The sequence below is a fragment of the Cygnus olor genome, chromosome 2 (genome assembly GCF_009769625.2).
Source record: "Cygnus olor isolate bCygOlo1 chromosome 2, bCygOlo1.pri.v2, whole genome shotgun sequence".
NCBI classification, from domain to species: Eukaryota; Metazoa; Chordata; class Aves; order Anseriformes; family Anatidae; genus Cygnus; species Cygnus olor.
In genome coordinates this window covers 92,841,329-92,869,307 of record NC_049170.1, presented here as the reverse complement: position 1 = coordinate 92,869,307, position 27,979 = coordinate 92,841,329, and the positions used below count along the sequence as shown (strand labels likewise).

The 27,979-nt window shown below is 40.6% G+C and overlaps 1 protein-coding gene across 1 annotated transcript; it reads right to left on the bottom strand.

Annotated features, from left to right (window-relative positions):
- Positions 1–796: 796 nt before the first annotated feature.
- LOC121065161 (sodium-dependent neutral amino acid transporter B(0)AT3-like) lies at positions 797–26,195 on the bottom strand. Its single transcript, XM_040547766.1, is given in 12 exon segments — positions 797–1,036; positions 1,999–2,161; positions 3,806–3,965; positions 5,469–5,673; positions 7,635–7,791; positions 8,419–8,547; positions 8,978–9,090; positions 13,209–13,319; positions 13,744–13,925; positions 16,050–16,187; positions 18,069–18,209; positions 26,033–26,195. Coding segments are annotated over 12 exon segments (1,902 nt in total).
- Between the last annotated feature and the right edge of the window lie 1,784 nt (positions 26,196–27,979).

Here is a 27,979-nt window from a genome sequence, read left to right as displayed (position 1 = left end):
TAAATGTCTTGCACAAGTCCAAGTAGATCATGTCAGTTGCTCTTCCCCTATCCACCGATGCTGTTACCCCACTGTTTATGTAAATGTATATAAAAATGTATCTTTATGTAAAGATGTTTATGCAAAATTAATTACTCAGGTTTTCTTAATTTAAGTTTTTTAATTTCTGATGCTTTATTGTTGCTCTTTGCAATGCTTGAAAATACAGAATCATAAAATTACCAATAATTATTTTATGATTAATTAAGTTAATTATTATTAAATCATAATCATGACGTAACTACTAAAATAACTACTATTTAAATGCATAAAGGGATTTACAAAAAGTAAAGTCTAGTAAGCAAGTGGAGTCCTTAGTCTTCACAAGCTTCCATCCCAAATCTCGGGGAGGGGTGGGGAGTGTGTCAGTGAATGGAGAATGTAGTTTCTTGTGTTTTAATTTTTATGTTGCTGATCATAAGGAACAGTCTGTCTGTTTACAAGGGAAGTGAAGGAAGACAGGACACTTGCAATAACTGGCAGGCTTTCCAGGTTTAAAATCTGGCTGGACAGAGATGTGAAGTTGATAATACATGAAAAAATTAAAGCTATGGGGACTGTACTTGTTGGTAGGTAGGATTCGGGGCACCATGTGGGTGGGACAGTACTAATATAAGTGTGAAATTGGTTGAAAATAAAGCAAATAGGAGCACTGTTTATAGAGTGCTAATGAGTGGCTGTAAGCAGAACTACATGTATCACTCAACTAACACGGTTTAGCGCTACATCTGATCACGTCTGACAAAGGCTGCCGTCTTTACTTACAGACAGGTGCAATGTTTTTTTTATTTTTTTGATGAGAAAAGTTTCTGTTAACCTCCTGACATGAAAACACTTCTGGTGGTAGAAAGCTTGGGTCCTTGCTTCTCCACATTTGTTTGACCAGCTGGAAGAGTGCTACCAGAGGTACGAATATGCAAGGAAGGACAGCTAACAGCACACAGATGGCCTGTACCCAAGGTGGATAGGCTTTCTCCTCCTTCACAGGGAAATCTTCCTATGGAGATTTAAAAAATATATATATATATATATATTAAAATTAAAAAAAAAAAAAAAAGTAGGAGCACTTATTTTGCTATGATTTCCATATGCATTTTCTTGTGTTGTTATATTAAGGATAGCAGAAGTTTTATTCTTGCTTTACACTACCATTCAGTGGCCATGTACTCTGGATACCCTTCTCATGAGTCTAAACATAGCTGTAATTTGTTTTTTTTTTCAATTTGCACCCTCCCTTGATTAAGATCTGAGCTTATTCCAGTCTATGCATGTATTCATATTACGAAGGTTTATGTCTTGCTCTGAGGGTGACTGCAATCTACGTGCAGTTTAAGGCTAGAATCAGTCTTCAACCCCCTGCCCAAGATGTATTTGAGAGGAATGCAAAAAGCTGCAAGTGACATGAGTTGGCCACATCCAGATTGAAAGTTCTCATCATCATCGTGTCCTTGGTGTTGAATTAACCAACGCTGTTCTTGGACCACTGCCTCTGTCCCTGTCAAAGCTGCACAGTCTTCATCAGTATTCATCAGTGTATTCATCAGTGCCCCCAGAGACCTGTTAGGTCTCCTGGGCAAATGTTTTTATTCCCAGTATATGTTATGCATCTCTGAAGCTGTGCTCATACACATGTACTGCCTCTGAACCCAATGTAGCTGTGGAGTCTCTGAGAGACATTTCACTTCAACAGTTCTATGCATTACCCACATCTATAAGAAACATGGAGTGTGGTGACACAGGATTTCACAGAAAGAGGCCTTTGTTAACAGGAAAGCCGTTTTAGTATTTGTAACCTCATAATCTCTGTGCATGCTGCAGCCTTCTCACTCTGAGCATTTCCTCACTTCAGACTACATTATGTAGGTAATTAGTAGCAGCAATGATTTTAAAGAATCTGGTAGGGGAGAAGAATATGTAGCTCTTTTTTCTGTTAAAAGTTGCAAATATTTGGGAACGTACATGTTTAGGGTTTCAAGCTGTGTAGGTTGGTGGCTTCTGTATTTGGAGAGTAACAAAGGCCACAAAGACAATTACCAGGAGCAGAGGGCTAATAAACCTCCATGTGATCTGCCAGTAGAGGTTTAGTTTTCGTCCAGTCATCCATTTCACATCTTCACTGAACCTTTAAAGAGGAGGCACATTTATGAAGATGTCAGAGCTAAGTGGTAGCAATTTCACTTTTTGTGTTTTTCCTATAAATTTTAAACACACAGTACAGCTCCCTGAATCTTTTCTATTCCATACCCCTCTTTAATAAACTGCTGTTGGTGTTAATAATATCAATAAAGTAGGGCTTCTTTGATTCTTAACAGAGATGAATGTAACTATGTGAGTTTACATTACCTGAGTGCCTAGTTTAAGGCTTGCGAGCACAAAAAAGTGATGAACTTATTATAGCAGCTCTGTAGAACTATTCAGACCTTTAAAAAAAAAAAGGCAAAATTGCCAAGGTGATAAACATAGTTTGTTAGAAAAAAGCCTGAATTAACCAGCACCAGATAAATCAATCAGTTGACGGACAAAGTTATTGCAACGTGAGCCAGGTCCTTCTACAATGTGTAGTGGTGGTTATAAAAGATCTGGTCAATGTACAAATATATACCTCTTAGATTTGTAAACAGAATGGGCAGTAAATACATGGTTCCAGGTTTGGTAGTTTGTTACAACATGATAACCTGTATCTACCAACCTGGAAGGAGTTTCATAATCCAGAATAGTAATTACGGTGGCGTTTTTTTAAAACTGGAGATTTTATAAATTCTCTTTTGAGTTTAGAAAAACGTGAATTAACTATGCCCCTATCCCATAATAGCAAAGAAGGAAAAAGGGTGCATATACTAGCACAACAGAGAAAATACAGGTGCTGTGAAACTCAGTCTGTGAAACCAGATTTTATTGTTACTTCTGCACCATGTAAGATTGAAGATAGCTGCATGTGCAGCCATAGGAATGTGTGAAACTGGTTAAGTCACGTGGGAAATGCTCCAAGGATCTTAACAATGGATCTTGAAAACAATGCAGGAATTCTAGCTGTAATTGAGGAGGATTTTTCTTATATTTAAAATCATAGCCTCTGGTAAAACTGAAGTTGAAATGATACCAAAACCCTGAAATGCAACAGCACTGATCAAACTTGAGTTTAGTATCTATACAACATACAAACTGAGCCACAAAAAAATCAGGACATTCGCGATCGCTGTGCCAGAGCAAAAATTGGAAAGGCCAAGGTAAAGTCCCAACAAGTGCCCGAGAAAATAGGGGAAAAAGAAAACAAAAACCCACACCACCTGGTATTTGTTGAGAACTGAGAAAATTTCTGGACTGGAAGGATTCTGGTTAGAGAAGATGGGTTTAATCTCAATCAAAATGAGAAAAGGTTTCTGGCATTTACAATTACGAAGTATGCAGGAAAGATTTTAAACTACAGAGTGAATTTAATCTGTCTTCATGTCTAAGGAGATTCTCAACATGCTGGCTGAACACTTTAATTTCATATATGTGGAGGATATTTGAAAGACAATGAAACTCCGCTATGGCTGTTGACTTTCCAGCTCTAAGATTAGGATTCTGCCTTCCTGAAGTGCTAAGCAGAGAGCAGCATCCCTCTTATTTTACAAATATAAGAGACTTGAAGCAAAGAATGGTAAGGATATTCACAGAACTGGTAAGTGCTGCAGAAATGTCAGTATTGTGTATCTCTACGTAACATGGATGGATTGAGAGGAGAACGCCTCCTATGAGAAAAAAGTCCATGTTTCCAACTTACCTTTTAATTTTATAGACATACACAACCCCAATCACTTCAAAGAAAGCGATGACTAGAAGAGGTAGTGAGCCTGCATAGCGGTCAAAAATGTCGATCCAGTAACTCCCTGAACTCAGCGTAAAACAGAGAGCAATAAGGAAGGAAACTAGGCATATTATACCTGAAGGAAAAAAAGGCATCTTTGTTACTGGAGAACCAAATTTAGCAAGAATATTTTTGTTCTAAATTATTTTTGCTCTTGCTCTAGTGATTTTTATTCTCTCTTCCTGTATGGAGCTAGCTGATACCACTTCCCAAACTCCGTTTTCCCGTGTGGTGGCCAAAGGCACCCCTGTGACTTGAAACATCCTTAACTTGTTTGAGGTCCAAGCAGGTGGTCTGTGCCTTGCCCTGTGTTAATTTTTGAGTGCTGCCTATTGACTGATGTAGTGAGCTTCAAGTGCCCTCATTTCCATGCAGCCATTGGTCTGCACAGGCAGCGGGGTCCTGAGATGGGTAAGGGTCCAGAGCTAAGAGAGTGGACCCCCTTACGTCCCAAGGTGTAACTGTATGGTTTAGGCTTCACTGTACTGCAATACAGTCAGTTCCCCTCTAGAGAAGATGTGGTATTGGGGGTAATTCAGAGAAAAAGGAGAGGAAGTAGGTGTCCGTGTCCGTGTGCTGTGTTATTAAGGGCATCTAACTCTGAGATGGGCTTTGGTTCAATGTGGCATAAAATTGGCTCCAGAAAGCTCACAATTCAAAGATCAGTTTCCGAATGGAATGGTTACCTCATCAAGTTGTGAATAGATTTGTTTTTACATAAAAATTTGCAGAGTAAGAAGGATGTAATTTAGATGCCACAGGAAGGCGATAGTAAAAGAATGACAGCAATATTCCACATATGAATTTAAAATGGTATGTTACCAGAAGTGTTAATCCATTACTTGAAACCACCAAAATTTGTCTAGACCAATTTCACGGCAGGATCTCTTCTGTTCTTCTCTTCTGTTTCCATTTGCTAGCATAGGCTTTTACATTCCAGACAAGAAAGCCAAAATAAACATGTTCAGCTCAGGAGTGGATTGGATTTGGTGAGTGTCTCTGGTTGAAAAGATTCCACCTTTGGTGTGCAGACAGGACATTAAGCACTTATTCCTTGGTTTCTGCTCTGATGTGTTCACCGTAAATGTGAAATTTAGCAGCAGCACAACCCTGAATGAAGTAGGGGTGAGTGACCTATCGCACAGCTACGACAACATGGTACGTGCTAAGTTCATGCACAAATGGTTGATGCAATTTGCTGCCTTAAAGTGATTTGTTTAAGTGCCAAAGGCCTCAGTGGAGACAGGGCTCTTCCTGATGTTTGCAACAGCTCTGAGCGAACTGGACTCTAGACCTTGCAATTTAACGAGCGCACTCAGACTGAAACAGCTCTTGCAAACTAAGGACAACGATGACAAGGGCAATACCCTACTGGCAGCTGGTGGCTTCTGCCATAACTGCTACCTCATCTGTGTGCTTATCTTCTGCAAATACAATCCACTACCTTTCCCAGCGCTGTACAATAGCTAAGTTAATATTGCAAATTCTTAATCCCTTTATGATATTTATTAAACAGTCGGTCAGTTGTGCCTCTGTGCAGAAGCCGCCTCCTTTGAACAAAGCGAAGCAAATACCTTACCAGATAAAAGCTCTTTAGGTATTGATTTAGATATAATCTGAAGCTCTAGAAGAGGTGTGAAGACTCCCTCGATGTTTCCAAACATGGAAGAAAGGCCCAAGCTGAACAACATTATGAAAAACAGGATGGCCCAGGCCTGTGAGCCTGGCATTAGGATGATGGCTTGAGTGAACACAATGAAAGCCAGGCCAGATCCTGATACACTCTGCAGAATTCACAAATAATAAATAAATAAATAAATAAACACATTATACATGCCTAAATGTAGCTTGAGGCATAGAGTTATAATGCACTCTTTGTATCTTCCCTTCTGAACCTCAAGACCAGAATTTCAGTTAGCATGATTTCCCAAGATACATGGACTAATTCAAGTACCACTCTTTTACTTACAGTAGGAATAACTGGGAGTGCTACTGCTTTTAGGGTTTGTGCTAGATGAGATAATCAGGGTGATTGTTTCTAGGCAGTAAACCCCATTAAGCTGTACAGCTAATAAATGTGTTTCTAAAGGTGGCCTCCTAAGGCCAGAAATAAATAAATAAATTGAAAAAAAAATATTTATACCAGACTATATACAAATACCATATTTGACAATCAAAAAGTTGTGTAAAATCAGTGGGAATGGCGAAGCTTTTTTAACTTTGTCACCTCTTATATCGTATCCTTCCCTGGAATCAAGGATGCTGGTCGGGCTTGGGGGAGCTATGTATATGGCAGTCAACACTTGAGGATAGCGGTTGTGGGGAGCGTTTGTGGGGGTGGGGGTGGAAATGAAGAGCCCTATTTTAATTTTAAATAGTCTATCAGAGACGAATAGACAATCATAGAGCAGAACTTTAGAGGTGGGTTCAGAGAAGAGAAACATCTGTGAGTATTCGCAGAAATAGTGATTGTTTTGCTAAGGCCATCTTAAATAATTTTTTAAAAAATCTATGGTGGAATAGCTGCTGGAAATAAAAAAGATGCAAATAAATCTTACTGCTGCTCTAGCAGTGAAAAAGTTGAAAAATTTTTGAATACAAAACAACCCACCATTGCCATGATGAAAAAAAAAAAAAGCAAATTTCTTTGAATTCAGGGCAAGGATGTTTAAATCTAAGCAGTAAAAAATGCTAATGATGTTACTCTATTTTGGAAGTAAAATATCTCTAAGTCTAAAGGGTGATAGTCTTTATGATAAAGACTAAATCATAAAGGGTGTAATCAGAGGAAGACAGACAAAACTGTAACTGGGTCAGGTCAGGGCTGGAATGCCTTCTTTGGACTTCTCCATAAGTAAAATATACTATTTCACCATAATTGTGTGTTAAGGATGTTGTGCATTAACATACTCTAACACATGTGCATGCTTTTGTCCTAAGAATTTTTTCCCCTCAAGCTCCTGTCTTACTCTGTTCTCCAAACAGCCCTAATCTTTGGTAAGGATTTGTAACAAGAGAATGCAAATGTGTAAATAGTAAATGATAGCTACAGCACTGGATGGGATTACTGGAACAAATGGAATGAGATTGGAGAAGAAAACAGAAGAAACAGCTGCGTTAGTGACAGAGAGAGAGCTTTAGGATGGTTGAGAAGGGAAAGGAGAGGATCATGATGTATTTTTGTTATTGTGTATTTAAAACAAAACTGAATAAAAACATCTTCAGATCCTGTGTAGAGAGTGGAAAACTAAAGGGGAGAACACAGGAGGGAATAGGAATTTGGAAAAGAAGACAGAAGACAGATAAGATACCTTCCTGGTGGTCATATATGTGATCAAAGGCAAACAGTATTTTAACAGAGTTTTGATACCTTAATTGCCAAATATGGATTTAGCAAACTTCCATTCAGCATCCTTTTTCTATAATCTTTCAACTAGATATTTTCTCTGTTCTGCTTATTCCCCTGACCCAAAGTAGAACTGAATTCAGTGTCCATTGAGTATGCTTCAGGTAGGAGGACCTTTGAAGACTAGTTCTGTGATAATAATATATTATGTTGAATGCTATGCCAGATAGCTTTGGATTCACGTTGTCCTACAGCAGTGCTGAAATTTGACATTTCTATTTTTTTTCATGATTATATGGCATATATTCATTACAAGTAAAGTACAAGTACTAGTAAGAAAAAGAAAGACACCAATCCTAATTTTTTTAGGGGTTATTTTGTTGGAAGCAATTGTAGTACCTGATCCAGAAATTCTTGAAGGTCACAGCTTTTCAGTTTGAGTCCAGCAATTTTTTCTGGATATGATGAATTCAGGAAAGTAATCCAGTCTGTATAGTTCTGTCGCATGATGCTTTGTTCTGGAAGATCAAATTCATTGATGATACTGATAATATTCCTGCCAGAGAAGCCAACGCATGGAAATGCTATGACATGCATTCAGATGTTAATAGAAAGTTGTGTTTACTTTCGGCGCTTTTATTTATAACAAAAGAAAAATATTAAATATGGATCTGTATGTAAATATAGAGATCCATATTGAAAATAGTAGTAATCATAATAGTAATAAATTAGGAGAAAATATTCATTAATTCTTTCCTGCAGATACAAACTCTGAGTACCTCATGCAGATGTAGTATCTAAAATGTATTTTTATTTTATGATATTGCAAAACCATTTCCACCACTTGTGTTTAATAACTTACTGAATCCTGTGGAATAGAAAAAGGTGGTTTTTAACTACTTCTAATGCTAGTCTGAGATGATCCTTAATTAGTGTTGTTATATACACTAATTCCAATGTATTCTTTTTTTTTTTTTTTTTTTTTTTTTACTTCTTACAAATGCCACCCCTGATCATTCTTGCCACAGTGCCTTGACGTTTTATATTTTTCCATGTCTCCATACAGATGCTTTTCGTTTTCAGTGAGAAAAAAAAAAACTCTCTAAATGCATGTTTTCAAGTAATGCTTTATCTGTTTAGGTGTTGAAACCACAGCATAGCACTGGAAATGGAAGTTTCTCACCTGTCCAAGCAGTCCCAATAGCCCGTGGTTGCTTTAAACCCCAAAACAGAAAAGACTGGGATGGAAGCATAGAGGGATGTCAAGCTGTTCACAATTGCTACTGTTACAGCATCCTTTTCACAGTCATTTCTAGAAACAGAATTCAAACAAACAACGTGGCTTAAATAGGCAGAATTTACCCTTCCTCCCCCATGATATAGAAAATAGTTCTATATTTTTAGTCTACAGTACAAATTGTTAATCTATACAGAAGGTATTTGCTGAGCATAAGAAAAAAATCTGTTGTAACTGGTGAAATAGATCTCTAAAACTTATTATTCTCTCACATTTCTACAAACGTCGTTTTTGAAAATGGCTCTTTTTAGATTTTTCCCTTTTTTTTTTTTTTTTTTTCTTTTACCCAGGGAGGAAAAAAAAAATCTAATTTGGCCTTTTGGGAAGGCAGCAGATACTAAGATCCCTTAGAAATATACCAAAGAAAAAGTTTCAAAAATTTTAGAAAAATGCACGAAATGCAGCAAGAATTTAACCAACTTGTAAAGGTTGCAGTTCCACTTACTTTGGCGGATTGTAGCTTGAGAACGCAATAAGCCCTCCAAAAGCCAAAGAGAGAGAGAAGAAGATCTGGGTGGCTGCATCAAGCCATACACGGGGATTTTTTAGAACATTCAGCTGAAATAAATGGAATAAATGCATGCATTTAGTTTGAATTATTTTTTTTTCTCACTGCAGTCATAACTGGTCTCCTGTTTCACGTGTGTGAAATTGTCAGTTGTGTTGCAATCTAACGACGCTGCAAATGGGAAGTAGTACAAAATATGTCAGTAGAGCAGGTGTTTTTGAAGACATAATTTGGTCTATTTAAAGGAATGTACTAATTATAGAAACTTTCATTTTAAAATTGTCATTAAAATAACTGTATGTCTCTTCTGTCTGATAATATAAATGTTTCTATGTGACAGGCAATAGGCACACAATAGGAACAGTACATTACATTTTTCCTCAGTGTATTTCTTTTTGTTAAAACACATACTGGGTATCTTATAGTTTAAGAATGTTATCTTCCTAAAACTGTACAAACTAATACTTAATCTTCATTGCTTTGCAGCAAATTGATTCCACAATGAACATCTTAAATCCAAAGTACTGTGAAAACAGCATTAAAAAGCAACAGGACAACATAGGAAAAAGGAGAAATTGATATAGGGAAATTTGGATTTTGATTTACGAAGAGATGTGATAGAGGAAGCTAACTGAGAAAAATCCATGATTGTTGAGTTACAGAGAATAGTATTCTATTTTAAATAAGTATCGTGAGTAAGAAATTTCAATATTAACATCAGTCTAAAAAAAAAAGATGAGATTAGTAATGCAGAAAATGTTGAATGTTTTGAATAAACTCTTCCTGCAGTTGGCTAAGTAGCACCAAGTTCATACTTTATAAGGTCAATTACTTTCCAATCCGTTAGCAAGAAGTGGGAAGAGAAAACAGAATTAGCTAAGAATGAGTGTTTTAAAAATCAGTTGCCCCAAAAGTAATACCTGGGCTGTCAAGCGTTTCACTTCGCTTTATGTCACTCTGAGCACTGATCAGTCAAATTGTCACCCTAGATGTCCAGACTGAACGACATGCTTTCTGTGTTGTGTCTGCATGTCTGGGCTGTTGATCCTGCAGATGACCACTATCACATGTAAAGATAAGAGTGTGCCCCAAAAAAAGTTAGTAATGTTTTGGGTTTCTCTAAAGCTGGTCTGAGCTTGAAGAATGAGAACAATGCATTCACCTCAATTTGGATAGATGCAGCAAATGCTGGTGCTGCAGATACTTTCTCCAGAAGTATGCAGGAGAACTGGTATTAAGTTTTGTACAGCATTGTATAACAAGCAGGTATGTGTGACCATTACCAGCTGAAATGCTTCAGCTTGGGTAAACAGACTATTTTGGACATATATTTTGGAAGATTTTAACCAAACCCTCCAATGCTCGCTGGTAGGACCTCATGCAGAAGCAGATTGCTATTGCCGTGCAGAAACAAAATATTCGTGTTGCTACCTGGCCTGGACAGTTTGATTATGGTCAGTGGTCAGTGTGGATAGATGCAGCTGTTACAAATCTGGCTTCCTGATTAGGGACTTAGAGTATGTGAGTTTGGAGGTAGTTTAGTTTTGTGCTAGATGCAATGCGTTAACTAACACTATAAAGTATGGAAAGTACTACTGAACCCCAGAGTTTAAAGAAACTGTGGACAGGCAAGTGCCAAATAATGTGTCCAGCTCATTGTACTAATGTACACGTGCCTGAACATTGCTGGCCATTATCATTAGGCCTACCTTTGCTTTGGGGGGGCGTGTTGAGACCTCCTAGAAAAGCCCCTTGTAAATACAGCATGTGCAGTAAGTTGAGAAGTACCGTTCTACTTAAGCACATCATAGCGAAGCTGTTACCTGAACTTAAGCAACTAATTATGGACATAAAAGTTACTTTATATTTTCAGTAATATGCCACATAGGTTTTGTAAGCATGTTGTCAGAAGACAAAGTGTGCTGAAGCTAGAAACGTGAGGATAAAGATACAAAATCGGAATGTTAACAAGTGAACACTGAGTAACGAGGAAAGGAAGCATTGACTGCCAAGGAACCTCCAGATATTCATAATCCCTGAAAATCTTTCAGATGTGAAAGAAGCTGGAAAGGAGGCGTTTGTGCTCCTGAGCTGACATGGATAACCACAGAAGCTGAATCCTGTAAAGACTTGATGGGATCCTTTTTCTGTGAGGTTTGTTTTTTTTCCCTCCCTCCAAGAACCTTTCCAAAAGTCTCTGTTCCAGATGCTGTGTTGTTGCTTTCCCTTCGAGGGCTTGTAACTTCAGTATCTTTTTTGTTTCATTGTCTGCTTCACTTGCCAAGCAGCCAAGGATTTAGAGGGTGTAAGTAAACCATCAGACTTCTTCATGCCTGAAAGTCAATGGCAAGAAATACTCATTATTTGTTCTAGAAGTTAGGGAGTGAAAGTGTTAGATAGCAAAAAGCCAACTATTTCTGCATGAAAATAAAACCACAGCCTGCTGTGTTGATCCATATGCATGTAGTTATTATTTGTGAGATCTGCTAATGGGAACTAAAACCACAAACTTAGAAAGTGAATGAACTCATACAATATTTGAAAAAAATAATAATTAATTTAGCTGTTCCTCAATTCAAAACTGGCTAAGATGTGACTTTTAGCACTAGGTATTGCTTTCTTTCACAGATTTTCTAAAACAACAGTGATGTGTAACAGTTACCAGAGAGTGGATGTGGTGGCTATTACAGAGCAGGTATAATTTCTGCTGTGCTGCAAAATTGGAAAAAAAACCTGCTTTTGATAAGTGAAGGAAGTAAAAAAATTAATAGAGAAAAAAAAAAAAGGATGGTTGAGGCAGAAGGTTTTTTATCCTTTAGAGATTACAGTCTTCTAGAGAGGACTTTACTTTGCTAAAGCATTACAAGCTTCCTGCAAAAGGGTAGGAACAGAAGAGCAGTTCCCCCCTGTACAACCCACTGTGGGACATCCCCTGTGGAGCAGTGCAACAAGGAATTTACCTGTTATTATCTCTACTGATGCCAGTGGTAGGAGTAGTTAATAAGCTAACATTAAATAAACAACAGAAAAGGCAATACTGGTACTACAGCTGTGAGCAAGGAGAAGAAAAAAAATGTAGTAGTTGTATTCTTACTGTCTTTTTGCAATCCTTGAAGTGTCAAAATCTTCCATAACAGTTGTGTTAGTTTAATAAAGCAACCCCTCTGTCTTACATTATAGCCTTCTATGCAATAGCCACACACGGTAGCTATCACTTACCAGGCTGTTGCATCAGTTTTCCCATGTTTGTAGACAAGAATGTAGTTCCGTCTCCAAAAGCATCTTCAGATGGCTCTTCAAGGATGTTCCTGGGAACTGCTTCCTTAAACAGGCTAGTCGATAACTGCAGGTTGATTGCAGTCAGATTTTGATTCTGACTTCAGTCTACAAAACCATCTGACTCTTCTTTGATGATCTGTTCCTCCTCAGCACTGTGAATACCCTCAGGCTTTGTCATTCTTGCATTGAATGCAGACAAATCTAGTTTTTGCATTACATTCACTGGGTAATGATCCTAAGTCCCGAAGACGTCTGAGATCTTCTAGAGAAACTTGACAGCTGGGCTGAGACCAAATGCCAAAAATGCCAAGCCCTACTCTAGCTGTGGTGTCCAGATCTGCTTTCTTCATTAAGACAGTGCACTGAAGCAAAGAGGCTTTTAGCTGGAGGTGTGTGTACACATGAAGTGTGTGAACACAGAACTGTGGTGGTGTTACTTTGTATTGTTAGATTACTCAGCTGTAAGAAAGCATTTGTTGCCCTGTCTGAGCCCTACAAAAATGCAAGTGCGTGTCCTTATCTCCTGCAAAGACCTAGGCTGTCCTTCCTGGGCTCTGACAGTATTCAGATGGATGCCCATGTCACTGGGCTTGCAGGGGGAGGGATAAAAGAGGTGTCATGTCTGAGCTTTCTCTTGCTGTTGACCCTTTTCAGGCAGGCAAGTAGTGGATCTCTGGGCTTCTTGGCTTATGTTGCTCTTAAAGCCTGTGTTCCTGTTGCAGGCTACGCTGATCTGTGTTTTGCAATCTCTAGAGAGGATTAATACCTGTAGGTGGTTAATGCTGTGTGCTGTCTCTTGCTTCTCCAAGCATTTCTGGAACTCTTGGTATTTCGTGTGTTGAGGAAAAAAAGGAATAGTAATGTTTCTGACTCTAGTGGTAATACTTACATCAGGGGTGAAGAGGTAAGCTAGCCCTTCAGTGGCTCCTGGTAGAGTGAGTCCATGAATAAGGAATATAGTTAGGACAAGGTAAGGAAATATTGCTGTTACATAAATAGCCTAGTCAGAAAGCGAGAAATAAGAGAAAGTTACTGACAATTACATTAATAGATCTATTTAAGTTTTTGCAACACACCATCCTAACAATATTGGGTGCTACAGATAAACACTGAAATTTTTAAAATAGTTATTAATTACTTTTAGTTCTTTTAGTTAATAATTTAATGATAATTTATTAAACCATACTTTAATTAAAAATACATTTGCTCTTAATACTGTGAGGGGAGACTGGTAGGGTAGAAACATTTGCAAAGGAAAAGGAGATGAGCACAAATCTGTGCTGCTGTTGTGGTCTTGCTGGACCATCAGCACACTGAAATGGGGCTGAAGTGGCACACAGCGGAGAAATTCAGTAACTGGAGAACAACATCCAGAGTGCAGAATAACACCCTGCATTGCTTGCTTCTCTCTGTCCCTTCCCTACCTTTCCTGTGGTTTCAATTCCTCGGATGGTGCAGAGGTACACAATTGCCCAGCAAGCTGCTAAGCACAAAACAAGCCACCACTGTAACGTGCCGCTCTCAGCGATGTCGGGTGTTATGTTCAGAGTTTTCCTGTACCAAAAATAATTGACTGCGGTACTTTCGTAACATTCTTCATTGAGCCCTGGAAAAAAATGTGGCATGCATAAGAATAGAAGTTGAAATGTGGTAATCTTTTGCCCGCTCACTGTCTAATAAGAGGCAATGGTTTACAGCAGCAGAGAGTGGCAGGGCTGTCTCTTTGAGCCCTCCAGATGCTGCAGCTCCTGTTTTTGCACCTAGCCAATCGCATGTCTGGAGAGCTCAAAGCATCCTTGTGCATCTCCAGAAGCAGGGATTACGCAGCACAGAGCCAGCACTGGTACCAACCCCATAACCAAGAGGTCCAGTGCACAGCAGGACTACGGGAGCTGCTTCTCCTCTCTGCCTGGTGAGACTTGAAGTGCAGTTCTTCCTCTGCTGAGGACAGCATGCTCATTTTCTTGCAGTGTCTCCTCCTCAGGCTGCTGTTTTGCATGCAAGTTTAGCATAGCATTGTGTTTTTTTTTTCCCCTCCTTTGCCAATTGCAAGTCCTGTTAGCTTAGGCTATTTGCTCCTGCTGGGGTTATCTGATGCACTGAGCAGAGCTCACGCACAGCGCTTTGCTGCTCTCCAGCCATGATACCCATGCTGCAGGGAGGACAGCTCATTCTGCGTGCAATGAAGGTAAGTCAGTCATCATGTCATGACTAGGAAGGGACAGGAAAGTGTGTGCGGGCAGGAGAGCGATTAAAAAAGTAGACAACTGCATTTTGGCTATAGCAGGCTATAGCCTGCTGCTGCATTTGCTGATAGCAAGTTTAGACGGTTGAACAAGGTAAGTGGCTGCAGGAAACCTCCCTTATTCTCTTGTTTTAATTCCAGAGCTAGGCATGATAAAGTATTTTAAGATAATCCTAAAGCTACAAGGAACAATTCCCCCATCTGATTTGAATTTTTTCATGTTGTTTGAGATGCCAGCATTTTTAATCAAGCTCTCAAACAGCTCCATTTCTCCCTTTCCTGGTGACCTTTCACTCCCTTCTGAAACAACCACCTTCCCCAGTGAAAATCTGAACGTACACAAATGCACAAGGTGGCAATCATAAAGTTGCAGTCAAGCAGAGCTGCTCAATTCCTTTCACTGTGGTTGCAGCAGAGAAACATTCCATACTGTTCATACCTGGCCATCTCGGCCATCTCGACAGTGATTATAGGATTATTTGTTTCACTTTCTGCTCTGCTAAATGGCCTTTAAACAAAGTAAGTAGGTATAAGAAACTAGGTGTCTGCCCCCTCAAGACTTTGTTGTGCTTTAGTCAGGAAAAACTAGTTTTTTATCCTCCTTGTATCACTCACTCATGTCTTTCCTTTTTTCTCCCAAGATTTATGTAGGAGATGTTAATTCGAGTGTCTTCAGCTAGAGGAAAGAGGTAAACCAGCTTCTCACTGGGAGAGGTTTGTGGAGTGGTGCCCGAGCAGAAGGAGGGAGCCCCCTGCAGCCCCCATCACCTAACTGTGAGGTGCAGAGCCACCAGTGCTTTTGGAGGAGCAAAAGAAACCCTGGAAGCAGACATGGTAAAATTCTTAGTCACGAGGTTAAAAAAAAAAATAATAGTAATAATAATAATTAAATGTAATATTGATAAAGAAATGTCACTCAAAAAAAAAAAAAAAAGCTGCAAAGTAATTTTAAAGAATAATGAACTGTCTTTATCCTGTTCAGGTACACTTTCTTAGGTCTTACTAATGTTCTTTGTAATGGGTAATGTGTATCTAGTCTGAGCATCCAAACTGTCTTTAAATGTTTTCCCTACCACCTCAAAAGTTTGTATTTATTTGCTCCTTTTTTTCTTAACACTTATTTCGTTTCCTATTTTGAAATCAAAAGGGTGGTGGACTTTCTGGCTTGCTTGTTATGTCATAACCAATGCATCACCACCTAATGGAAAGTTAAGTCTCACCTAAAGCAATTACTGAAAGATGTAGTCAAAAATTTGATTCATAATTATGTCTGCAATCTCATGTCTTGATATGTAGTTTATGGTGATGGTCACAAGGACTGTTTCTTCCTGGTTGGAAAGCACAGGGCGCTCTTTCAATCTGGTCCCTGTATCATAGTGCAAGCACAAAAAACACACAAAGCTTCCCTTTTCCCCCTGTTAGTCCCCGGGCTCTGATGTTTGTGATCCTCCTGGTGCCGGCAGGGGTGCCTGAAGCAGCAGTTACCTGTTCTGTTTTCATTTAGAGGACAGACACTCCAAGACAGGGGGTCCTGGAAGGAGTTTATGAAATACCACATCACCCAGGTTAAAACGGTGTTGTAGTACAAGCTCACCAGAACCGAAACCATCCATGAACCAACCCCTGCAGAAGACACAAGATCTCAGCTTAGAAAAACTTTGGAAGAAGTTACCAGACACAGCACTTGCTCTTAGAAACTCACATCTCCTAATTTCTCAAGATTTATTTGTATTTTTTAACCCCAGAGATTTTCACAGAGAAGAGCCGTTTGTGTCCTCACTAGCCAAACTCTGGTGCACAGTACCCCCGCTTCACCAGCCCTGCTCCAAGAAGGCTGGTGCTCCCCTGCTTTGTCCTTGTCCTGCCTTGTGCTCAGCCTTTTACCCTTCTTGAGGACTTTGTGCCAGCAAGCAGCTATCTAGGCAAGCAGGTGAGAAATGCCAAGAGCAGGGCTGTGGGAGCACCAAGAGCAGAGACCTTCTAGGCCCCACGAATGCGTGCCTTTCTCGTTCATCTCCTTGAGCTGCCTCAGGGACAACTGCTGAGGTTGTTGAGGTCTGCTGGGGTCACTTCCAGCTATTGGGGGGGCAGGGGGGAATGAGTTTTCTCTGACTCCATTAAGGTTTTCTAATCAAAAATATGAGAAACAAGTGCCTTCTTTAAGAAGAGGGGCCTGTTGGGATCAGACATTTGGGGTGCCTGAGCTATGGAGCCCTCTGGAAGGACGCCCCTCCTGACTCCTTGGTGCCAGCCCGCTTCTGAAAGCAGCTTCAGATTTGGGGAAAACATAGGAAAATTCATCTTGGAAAGGATCACACAAGGTCTCTGGTTTGATTTCTTGCTGTGAAGTCAAAGCTGCTCAGGGTTTTAATCCAGTCAAGCCTCAACAACACTTTGCTCTAAAGGCGGTGGGCACTGGGCTGCTGGCTCCCGATTACCAGAAACCTAACAACTAGCACAGGAATAGGGGCATGTATGTGAGGCTTAAACAGACAATGCTGCTAGTCTCTGTCATGAAAGCAAGATGAACCAGAAATTAGTTTCCTGTGGTGGTCCCTTTTGCTGAAATGCTGGGTTTACAGTTGCCCCAGTTCCTACAAAAGATATCAGTATTTTCTAGAACATGGCAGAACTTTAATAGCAGACCAAAACAGACTGAAGTTTCATAGCATGAGGGCACTTTTTGTCCCATATTATATGCATATATGCCCTAACCTGGTAGCTTCTCTCCTACAATAAGGAAGAATATCAACGCTACAGATTATACTTGCTTGCATTTTTGCAGAGGGAGGATGGACATGCCTAGCTGTAGGAGATGGGTCTAGCTGGAGGCACCACTCTGCTGCTTGGTGTTTCTTCCTGGTTGCCCTCTTACCCACCCCTTCTCCTCCCACACACACCCACAGGCATAGCTGCCACTACTGATCCCTTTTTCAGGCATTTGCTTTGGGCTTAGGAAATGTCAGACTCCTTTTCCTGATTTCTTGTCTGTCTGTGTGTCCGACTCCCCTCCAGTCCAACCCTTCCTGGAAGGACAAGACGGACTTCTGGAGGGGCTCTGAGGCAGGAGCAAGAAGCACCATGCATAGGCAGCTGCCATGAAAGCTCCCAGATGTGGTATGAATGGGCCAGTGTTGGCTGGCAGAGCTCGTGATGGGTCAGCCCCACAGCCTATACTGATCCTTGCACAGGCAGCTTTAACACCTCACTCGACACCTCAGACACCACGGGGACACAACGGGCTCCTCAGCATTGTGGGAGCATGCCTAGTTCACTTAATTTGCTGATTCATTTAATGAACCAGTGAGTTTTTCCTTATTACTTATGTCTCAGAGAAGGCTCTGATTGCTGTGTTTTCCACAGCAAAGGTTATAAGGTTTGCATTTATGGCTCACGTGTGCCTGGAATAACACCTGACATGAGTGATTTTCTAATGGGCAACAGAGACAGGTCTATAGGAAATCAGTGCTGTGGTTCCTTCAGCCCGGACCCTGAGAGACCTACCAACTCCTCCAAGATAAGGTGAGATGGCACTCCAGGCACTGATGCTGCCTTTCCTCAGGCACTGTCCTAGGGCGAGTTCGAGATGCAGCAGTGGGATTCCTTCAAAGATAAGCGCGATGAAGTATGGGATCAGGAATGCCCCTGAAAAGATAATTAAGAGCAATTGAACCACACTGTTATCTGCATCTCACTCAAATCACTGTTATCTCCTCTACTTCATGATGGTAACAAAGTCCTTTTAAGAAGTGTTGAGAGAAGCAGCATTGCTGGGGAAGCCTGTTGGGTAACTTGTCTGTAGGCTGTTTTGTTGGGAGAGATGGCGGAGGGAGGGCTGGGACTCTTAGTCCTAAAAATGCTTCCCCTCAGGCACTCTGACATCCCATTAACACAGAAGCTCTACAGAGCCTCGCCCTTTCATCCATTTCCTTTTCTTTTGTTGCAGGGATAGCAGCAGATGTACAAGATGGGGAGTATGCAACTGGAAACTTTAAAAATTGAAAATGTTTTATGGCTGGCCCTTGCACAACATTAACACTTACTACAGCTCAAGATATGCAGGTGTCACACTGTTCCATTGTCTTTGTACAAGATCTTTCCTCCCCAATGTAACTTTACACAGACACTGATTTTCATGAGACCAAGTGAAATTTCATCAAGTATGTTTAAACCTTCTGCCCACTTCAGTCAAAATGGTCTAACAGATGGAAGTTTATTGGCATGGCCAGCTACAACCGTGCCCACAAAATGTCTTTTCTTTGGGGAAACAAAGACAGAAATGCTGCCTCCGCCCCTTCCAACTCTCCTACCAGCTCAGGCCAACTCTGTGCCACTTCATCACTTTGTCAGCAGTTCTGTGCCTTGTTATGCCATCACCACAACCCTGGTGCTGAGAGCAGAGCAATTCACCTCTCCACTCAGTCTTTGGCCAGGAGAAGGAAGTCAGGCAGCTAGCAAGGATTTCTGCTCTTCCAGGAACTGCCTCTGTTTTGCAACCACTGGCTGTTTAGAAAGGCTGGGCTTATAAATTGAATCACTTAGGGCTAGGAATTGCAATAACTTTGCTACCTATTGCTAGGTAATTGCAGTCACTGTATGCAACTCCCAGGCAAGGTTTGGTGTTGTTTTTTTAATAGTTTAGTTCTTTATCAAGAAATGCGTGGGGTGGGGGGATAAATAATGCTTCTCTAAATGAGAGACTGCTCTTAATTTGCCATAGGTGAAAATAGGAAATAAAAGTGTCTATGATCTGTTTTCCTTACACGTTTTTAACCCCTAAGAAGCAGATTTGAAAAAGAAGCATTGGAGTTGATTTCCAGTACATAAGATTCCCACTTTGGATGCTTGGAAGCCCTGCTCAGTACTCCCACTGCTTGGAGGAAGCTGCTCCTAAGAGCAATTACAAAGCCGCCTAAGAGGAGATTCACAGAGGGAGGTAAGGACCACAACAGTTAGTTCATGTAAGTGTTTTACCACCTAAGGCAATCCAGGAGATGCTGAGCCCTTCCTAGCAGGCCATTCCACAAGGGACCTATCTCCCGTTTCATATCTACCTGGAAATAATTGTGTAATAATGAGTGCAAACTGCCCCGTGTTATCTCTCTCTCATTCTCTGTTTGCCAACTGACAGCAGAGCACATTTAAATATTCTGCTGATATAAGCCTGTTTACTTTGTGCTGGTTTGTATGCATCTCTAGTTATATTTACAGCATAATGTCATATTTTGCTCCAACGAAAAATAAAATCTCAATGTAAAAAGTATGCTACCTGCAAATATCACAAGATGGCAGAAGACAGGGCTAGCAAGAAATAGAGCTAATCTTTCTCAAACCAAAGTCAAATAAATGGCTAATAGTGTAGAGGCTCAGTTCACGTTCAGTTCTTTATTCATTTGCTTGCAGTATTTTTACGCAAAAAGGGAATAGGCAGGAAAAAATAGACAATCTGCTCAAGCACTTGAAGCTTGCACTTCTCCAGAGTAAAATTCCCTACTGACATAAAGCAAAAGGGTATGGGAAAGGTAGTAGATAAGTAATGGTGAGTAGGAACCCACCAGCACTGTATAATCAGGGGGTCTATTTAATTGATAGGGGAGAGTGTGCCAAAAGACAGAATTTAAATACATTTTCAAAAGATGCCCTAGGAAATCTAACTGTAGGAAAGGCAAGGAGAAATCCAAGAAGCAGAATGAAGAATTGTGCTGGTGTAACAAAACAGAGCTCATCATTCAAACACAGGCACAGCAAAAACATACCAGCACATGTTTCATGTGTAACACAGGTACAGCAGAAATTCAGTAGACTTGACATATTGGTAAGTTGGTTCCATTTACAATAAAGTCCAAAGTGACTAGGAGCACAAATGTGTGTCATGCTCAGTATCATTGCTGAGAAGAGCCCTTAGAGTGGGGACAGCTCTACAGTCATTGCAGGAGAAAAGAAAAATTCCAGTGCACTATAGACACACTTAGTGTTTCTAGAGCCTGACCTCAGCAATGCCTTGGGGACCCATCAACCTTTTAATTTCCCATTAAATCACTGAAGTACTTCCAGCAAAAAGTATTTTCAATGTACTCCATATCAATTTAGAGGCAAATCAGTTCAGAAAAGCTGTGACTTAACCATAATCAGCCCTCTGCCTGGAAAATGATAATTGATGGGGATGATCTCTGTATATCACCTACATGGAACAATCTGGAAGAGAAGAGCATGAACTACTAGAGAGCCTGTTGAGAGTTGGGGAAAACCTTGTGGCTGCACCAGCGAGCAGAATGGCAAAGGGGCTGGTGATGGAGAGCCATCTAAAACTGAATCATGGCAGCCAGCAAAGCAGAATGACACCACCAAACTGGTTTCGTCACACCTTAGAAAGAGAAAGCAATGGACCTGACTAGTGGAGATGTTAAAGCAGTTTAAAGTACAGGCCAGGTGATCTGCTAATCCAGATGTACCAGCTGCAGAAATTGTTGAGCCTCAGTGAGAAATGGAGAAGAAAACCCGATAGCTTTGCTCGATGTTGTAATATCAAAGATGACTTCCTAAATGGTGGAGAAAAAACTTAGAGGAACTGACCCACATGATCAATATTGAAATTTTCCAAAAGGCTGAGAACTGAATGGCAAGATACCTGTGGTAATTTATGTTTTACCTACAAGAAGTGGCAGGAGGTGGTAACTGCTTACTCAGACGCAGAGAAAAAGCTATTAGCTATTGAAAGGGGATTATCAAAATTGTCCTTTTTCCCCCACAAGAGTTCAGGTATAGTAGCAAACTGAAAATTCATCAAGCCTGAAATTGAAAAATAACACCCTCAGGTGTTTGCAGCACGGATGCTGGGTCCTAAGCACCAACTACTTCGCTCTGCATGTCTATTCTTCTTGGCCCATACTGCTTGCTCGTGAGACCCCTTAGCTTCTCAGGATTTCATGATTCCTCATGGTGATAATTCTTTCCATTTAATGAGCCAAGGAACAAGCCTCATTTTCTGGACTGTTACTGCATCCTGCTCAACTCCTCAGTGAAAAGCTAGGGCATGCGGTTCCGTTACTTCATAATTTTGCTTGTAATAATTTCATTAATTGTTCTGTCAAAACCTGAACATTTCTGCTCTTTGCAACACACCTTTTTTTTTTTCTTATTTATTTTATAATATCTTCTAGGCCTATATGTTATTTCTCTCAGATTTTATTTTCCTTCTGAGAATGCAGTGAGCCAGGCAACTGCATTTTATAGCAAGCTGTCATTCAAATTTTAGCTAGAGGTCAGGTAGGCCATGGGTTATGAATATCTGCAAACCATTGCCTCAGAAGTAAATGGAAGGTCTGCTTTAGGACTTATGTGTATTTATTTTCCTAGAAAGAAAGTGTATTTTGCATTAAAGATATTCTTCAGTTGTTGTGTAGGCCCAGGCACTCTGCACATAATTTTTATTACCCATGGGTTAGACAGGCATGTATATACCAGCTGTAATCAGAAGGACAACACTGTGGTAAGTTACAGATAGAATAACCAGTTGTTGTTATTGTTTTTTTTAAAGTATACTCAGTTGACTATATGAGTATATATATATGTACATATATGGCTATATGACTTGTTTGAATCTCATCTTTAGGTGACAAAATATATACCAGGCCATTTAGAAATACCCTTTCAATCTCAGCTGCCTGGAAACCTTTGTGTTTGTCTCCACTTACTGTGGCAAACAACCTTCATATCCATTAGTCATGAAAAGTAAATAGCTAACTTAACTCGGGCAATAAACCCAAATAATCAGTAACGAAAGCAGGTGATAAATGTCAGCAGAACTGATATTATATTAGATCCAAGTTACTGAGTAACACTAATGTGCGATGAATAAGGTTCAGAGGTCCGATGAGAACAGCTGACATGAGACAAATATACAAGCATTTATTTTTATCTCTTGTTTTTTAAAAGATGTAGAAATGAAGAAAAGTGCATTGCCCAACTCTTAAATGCTTGGATATCACCTGGACAAGTTGTGAAACCGTGGTCTGCACCCCAGAAGCCATTCAGCCTTTCACTGTGCCTTCTGTGCCGTTTCCATACTGGGTTTCGCTGTGCTCATGGCCGTGGCTGCAGGCGCCGAGCCACCACACCTCCTGGGACCCATGGTCAGCCACGATGCTGCTGGTCTGTCCTGTGCTCACATCTCCAGAGGTGCACAAGCAGGATTTATATTCCAGTACCCCTCAAAATCAACTGGGCTTTTGCATCTCAGTTGTTTGTTTTCAACAATGCAGCCACGTTACACACATGCATAAACCGAATAGGTCTGTCTTCCTGGTGGTCTTCGTGACTCAAATTCTTCCAACACCTGTTGTCTATGAGAAATTATTTGCAAACCCCAGAGAATTTTGTCAGCACTTTGTTACGGAGTCCTTCATGCTGTTGAGCTCTCTGAGCCCTTTGTTAAAATCCAGTGACCAAATGTTGGCCGTACAGCCATCCGTTGAGCTTTGTTCACCACTGTGTTGTGCTGCTGTTTGTAGTGATGCAAAGAAGCTGTACGGTGTCACCAAGACTGCTAGCTGTCTTCTACCAGTTTTTCACTGCTAAAATGACTGCTCAAACTGCAAAATAATGACTCAACTTTGTCCCTGTAGCTTTTCCCCATTTTTATTTTCTTTAAAGTTGTTCTGGGATTTTTGTCACCCCTAGCAGCTCCTAGTGAGATCTATCAGTGGAAAAAGCGGGGTATATCAGGGCCCAGAAGCTTGATACAGAAGCAAATAGACTTTCTTAGCATGGTGTCATCCACAGGACAGGTCAGAGTGGGTCTCCTTGTCCTCACACTCATGGTTTGCTTGGGGTGGGAGTGGTCTGTAGGCAGGAATGCTGGGGACCCCTGAGATCAAACCTCAGCAGGAGGACAGCGTTGGGTGGTCTTCTGGAGTGAGCATGGGGTCTGAAGATGCTGGAAACCAGCTGGCCACAACTAGTTCCCCACCTCCAGCACTGGGAAGCAGCCCTTGGTGCTTCATGAGAAGGCATAAGAACATTTTTTTACAGGCAGGAGACTGATACTTCACTTAATCCATATCAGAGGTTTTCACAAAACCCCGAAGCACAATTTCAAGCAGCCTCATGAAGCCCATGGCCCCAGAAGCATGGTGAGATGTGTGGAGGAGCTGTTTCTCTCTGTCATCCCACATGTTGGTTTCAAACTTTCCACTGAGTGATTCAGGTTAATTGCTCATTACATTACAAAAATATTACGTTATGTTAATTTTACCATGCTATTTGTTAATACTGAATGTTTTTTGTTTCTTAACAAGGAGTAGATAGAAAGATAAATAGAAATAACAAAATAGTTTTTCTATTTCTCTGTGTCTTCCTTTTCTTCACATAACCTTTGTGCCCCTTCTTATCCTTCTCATTCATTTCAGTCTCTTTCCTTGTGGAATATTTGTCCCTAAATGCTGGATGTGGACATTTGAGGGTGTCAGTTGTCTCCATCTTATGTGTTCTCTAACTCTATTTCAGTTTTTAACTTTGTATAAAGGGACCCAGATTTCTTTCTTGGCTTCATGCAGTTAAGAAAGACACATAGAAAACATATCTTCCGGATCATTCAAAAATATTTTAGCACAGCATTTAGCACAGAACCAAGCTGCTTTCCTTTTGCTTGTCATTAACACAGGTAATTTAGTCTTGCTATCCATTTCCTAGAGCTTAGTGAGCTGTAGGCTGTACTTTGTTCCACTCTCAGTAACTGTTTAAAGCAGAATCAAAAAATACTGAGGCACATCAGGAAAAAAAATGGAATTCAGTTCTTCAAAATGAAATCCTGTGTAAGTGCTGGCTGTTCCGGAGAGCTGTCTGTTGCTTTGTCTTTGCTTTTCAGGCTATCCAGGGATCCGAAGATGCATCTCTGGACGTGGTGAGCACCATCAGCTGCCTGGTCTCAGGCATCTGAGGCCATCTGAGATGCTGCAGGGCATTTGCCTGACCTTAGCTCCTGCTCCAGAAGAACACCCTCCCCTCAGGCCCCATGCCACTTCTGCTGCGGGGATGGCCCTCTAAAGGCATTTATCCCGTCTCACCAATGTATGCATTGTTAACTGAAGTGACAGGCTATTTCCAGCCATTCCAACTGTCACACAAAGAACCAGTGTGCTTGCAGCTATGGCTTTCTAGCCACCTGGTTGTGGAAGTCATCTGCGAGCATTTCACTGGTTTTCACATTTTGAAAATAAATAACATAAAGAGTTAAGTCTCCTGTGAGGCACCTAACCTACTGCTTCTTCTCTCCCCTTATTTGAATTAGTGCCATAGTACCTCATTTACAGACTATGATAAATGTATTCATTCATTTCCAGTTTCGTGAAATAAATGGATCAGACTCTTATGTCACTCCTCATACCATAAGTTTTCCTGACCTTGAATAGTTCTTGGGGCTCTTCTGCAATTATTTTTTTTTTTCAACTTGATTTGGAAAAGTGGTCACAGAAGTTGTCTTAGTACCTGTAGCAATATCCTAGTGCTCCATTTATGTGTGCCAGCATTCTTTTGGTCGATACAGCTTGCTCAATTTGATTTGTTCAGCTACTCACCGGAGTCCCTAAGTGGCCACTTCTTTCTAAAATGCTTCCTGCTACTAAAGACAGCATCTGCCCATGGTTCCTTGGTTGGTTCAAATATGTGTAGTTCTCCAAGGAATGCAGATACCTTGGTAGAACGTACTTGGATTTATTTTTTTTTCTACCATTTGCAAGTTTCTCTCAGTTTGAATTTTATACTTCTCCAGTTAATTGAAAGATAACAAATAAAACTGGGCTGAAACAATTTGCTACAGCACTCTGCTTGAGACGGCTTACCATGGCACATCTCAAAAGCTGCTGTAAGTGGTGAGCTGTCAATTACTCATTTCTGACCAATCTGTATTTACTAAATTGGCTGTTTCTAAAGCAATTCTTCACGGGAATGGTGCCCAGAGAAAGTCTTGGGTGGGTGTCAGCATCACCTCACATTCTCATGCTTGTGTTAAATCAGCTGAGCATTTCAGATGGCTTCAGAGCCATTGAAAAGTGTGATTTAGATTTGCTCAGTTTTGGATTATGAGTTACCTCCTAAAGGCGTCAGAGAAGGGAGGAGAAACTGGTTCGCTGGGGCCTTCCCAGGACTTCTTGCTTTTCCTAAAGATAATAAGCTGCAAGTTCAGCTTCCTCCTCCTGTCAGCACTGTAGCAGCAATGTAAGAACTGTAGCATCAGTTAGCATCAGTTTGGTTTTATTTCCTAAAGAAACACAACCTTTAAAAATTAAGTATATGTCTATAGAGAAAGCCAAGCTAAAGAGTAAGCCAATGGTGCAAAATGTTAGCTTAAATAAATAAATAAATAAATAGATGCGTGATGCAAATATATAACTTGAATGCCCATCATACGTTAGTACAGTTATGTTAGGACGATAGTTTAATATTTTGGCAAGGTCCCATTTCAGTCTTACCGCCTCCATGTATCTGACACAAGTATGGAAACCGCCACACGTTCCCCAAGCCAACAGCAAACCCGATGCAGCTCAAAATGTACTGGAACTTGTTGTCCCACTTCGGCCTGCCGTCTTCTTTAGGGGCTTCAGGTGGCACGTCAATGGGTAAATCTTTCGACATTTGTGTGAAATATCCTTGGCTCTCTAGCCCCTTTCCCTGTAAGTGGAAAGATGCTTCAACACCCGCAGGTGTCTCTCCTGCAGGTTTTATGGGGGGGTGCCCGAAGGGTTCTGGAAAAGGAGGTGGAGCAAAGGAGCGTGCCATTGCGAGTGCTGCAGTTTAAAGACCAAACCAGGAATTATTATTGTATAGACAGAGTGACCTCTCATGATGTTTTGCAGTTCCTTCTATAGTCAGAGAACTTGGGAATATGTTGTTAATGGGTAACTCAGGATCAAACCGATTTTTATTTTCTGTTCTCCTTCTGTTCTCAGATGCTTACAAAGAAGTGTGATACTGAATATAATTAAAAAGGAACATTTACAGCAATCACATTTATTAAAATTGTAAAACACTTAGAAAGATCTGTGAATAAAGAAAGTGTTGCCATTTCCTCTGTTGCTTTGCTAACACAGTTAAGTGAATGAAGACGTTTTTTGGTAAGTGCAAATTAAATTAGTATTAATTGGATTTACCTGTTATTTGCACTAAAACCTCTTCCATCCCATGTATTGCTCTGAGATGGTCATTGTTATATCAAAACCTCAGCCACGGTCTGATAAAGGTGTGTTTTCATGGCTGTACTTGCAGTTGCTTTTGTCCATCCCAAGGTGCACATGGACCAGATGCAGTCTCACAGCTTCTGCTGCATCGAGCACTGCAGAGCACCTGCACCACAACAAGTGCTGTCTTTCAGCATGCTTCTCCCTCTCTGAATATCCTCACATGTATCTATGACTAGTTTAAAATATCTGAAAGGTCCATCACACAGTGGCAAGGAGGGTTTGAGGAATGTTTTTATTGCAATAATCTTTAATATTTTGTAAAGTACTTCTTCAGTATTTTTTTTTCTTAATTTATGAGCTGTTCTGGTTTGAAATGTCAGGTGTTAAAGCAGCTAGCTGGCTATCTATTTGTTAGTTTTTAAAATAAATAAAAGCTCTTATCTTTTGATACGAAATTTCAAACTGCTCTTCGTCATGTTCCAAGACAGGACTCTGCTCTGGACAAGACCACATACATTTGGGTATCAGAATCCGGTCCATTTTCACCACAACTTCTTGAGGTTAATCACTTCCCACCTGTCAATGAATCCCAAGTGACTATTTTTATTGTTCATTAAATAGTTACTGAGGAATGTAACAGCTGAGTGCCTGCCTTCAAATGAAAGCCTGTGAGAATGACTTTTTTTGGTTTCTTTCCAAAATACCAGGGTTTTGCTGTTTTGCACTTCAGACCACTTCAGCACATGCCACAGAAATCATCCAGGGTTGTTTTCCCACACCACCCTTACACTGCTGCTGTGCTCCAGGCCAGGAGAGAGCTGTGCTGGGTCTGCACGCTCACCTCCATCCCTGCCACCTGCAGCCAACTGCTTCAGGCTCAGCTTGGTCCATTCTCAGTGGCTGAGATTTTTCTCAGTAGGAAATACACCTCTCTATTTGGTGTAGATACACTCTAAAGGTATACTCTGGAGTAGATATAGAACCAGAGAACAACAGAATCATCTAGGCTGGAAAAGACCTTCAAGATCACCAAGTCTCACCACTAAACCATGTCCCTTAGTGCCATGTCCTCATGTCTCTTAAACACCTCCAGGGATGGAGACTCCACCACTTCCCTGGGCAGCCTGTTCCAATGCTTGACCGTTCTCTCTGTGGTGCTCCTTTCTCTCTCCGAAGACCACATAAGGAATGGGACTGCTGACTTACCTCCCCTGCGTCACACGGAAATGTGAAGCACAA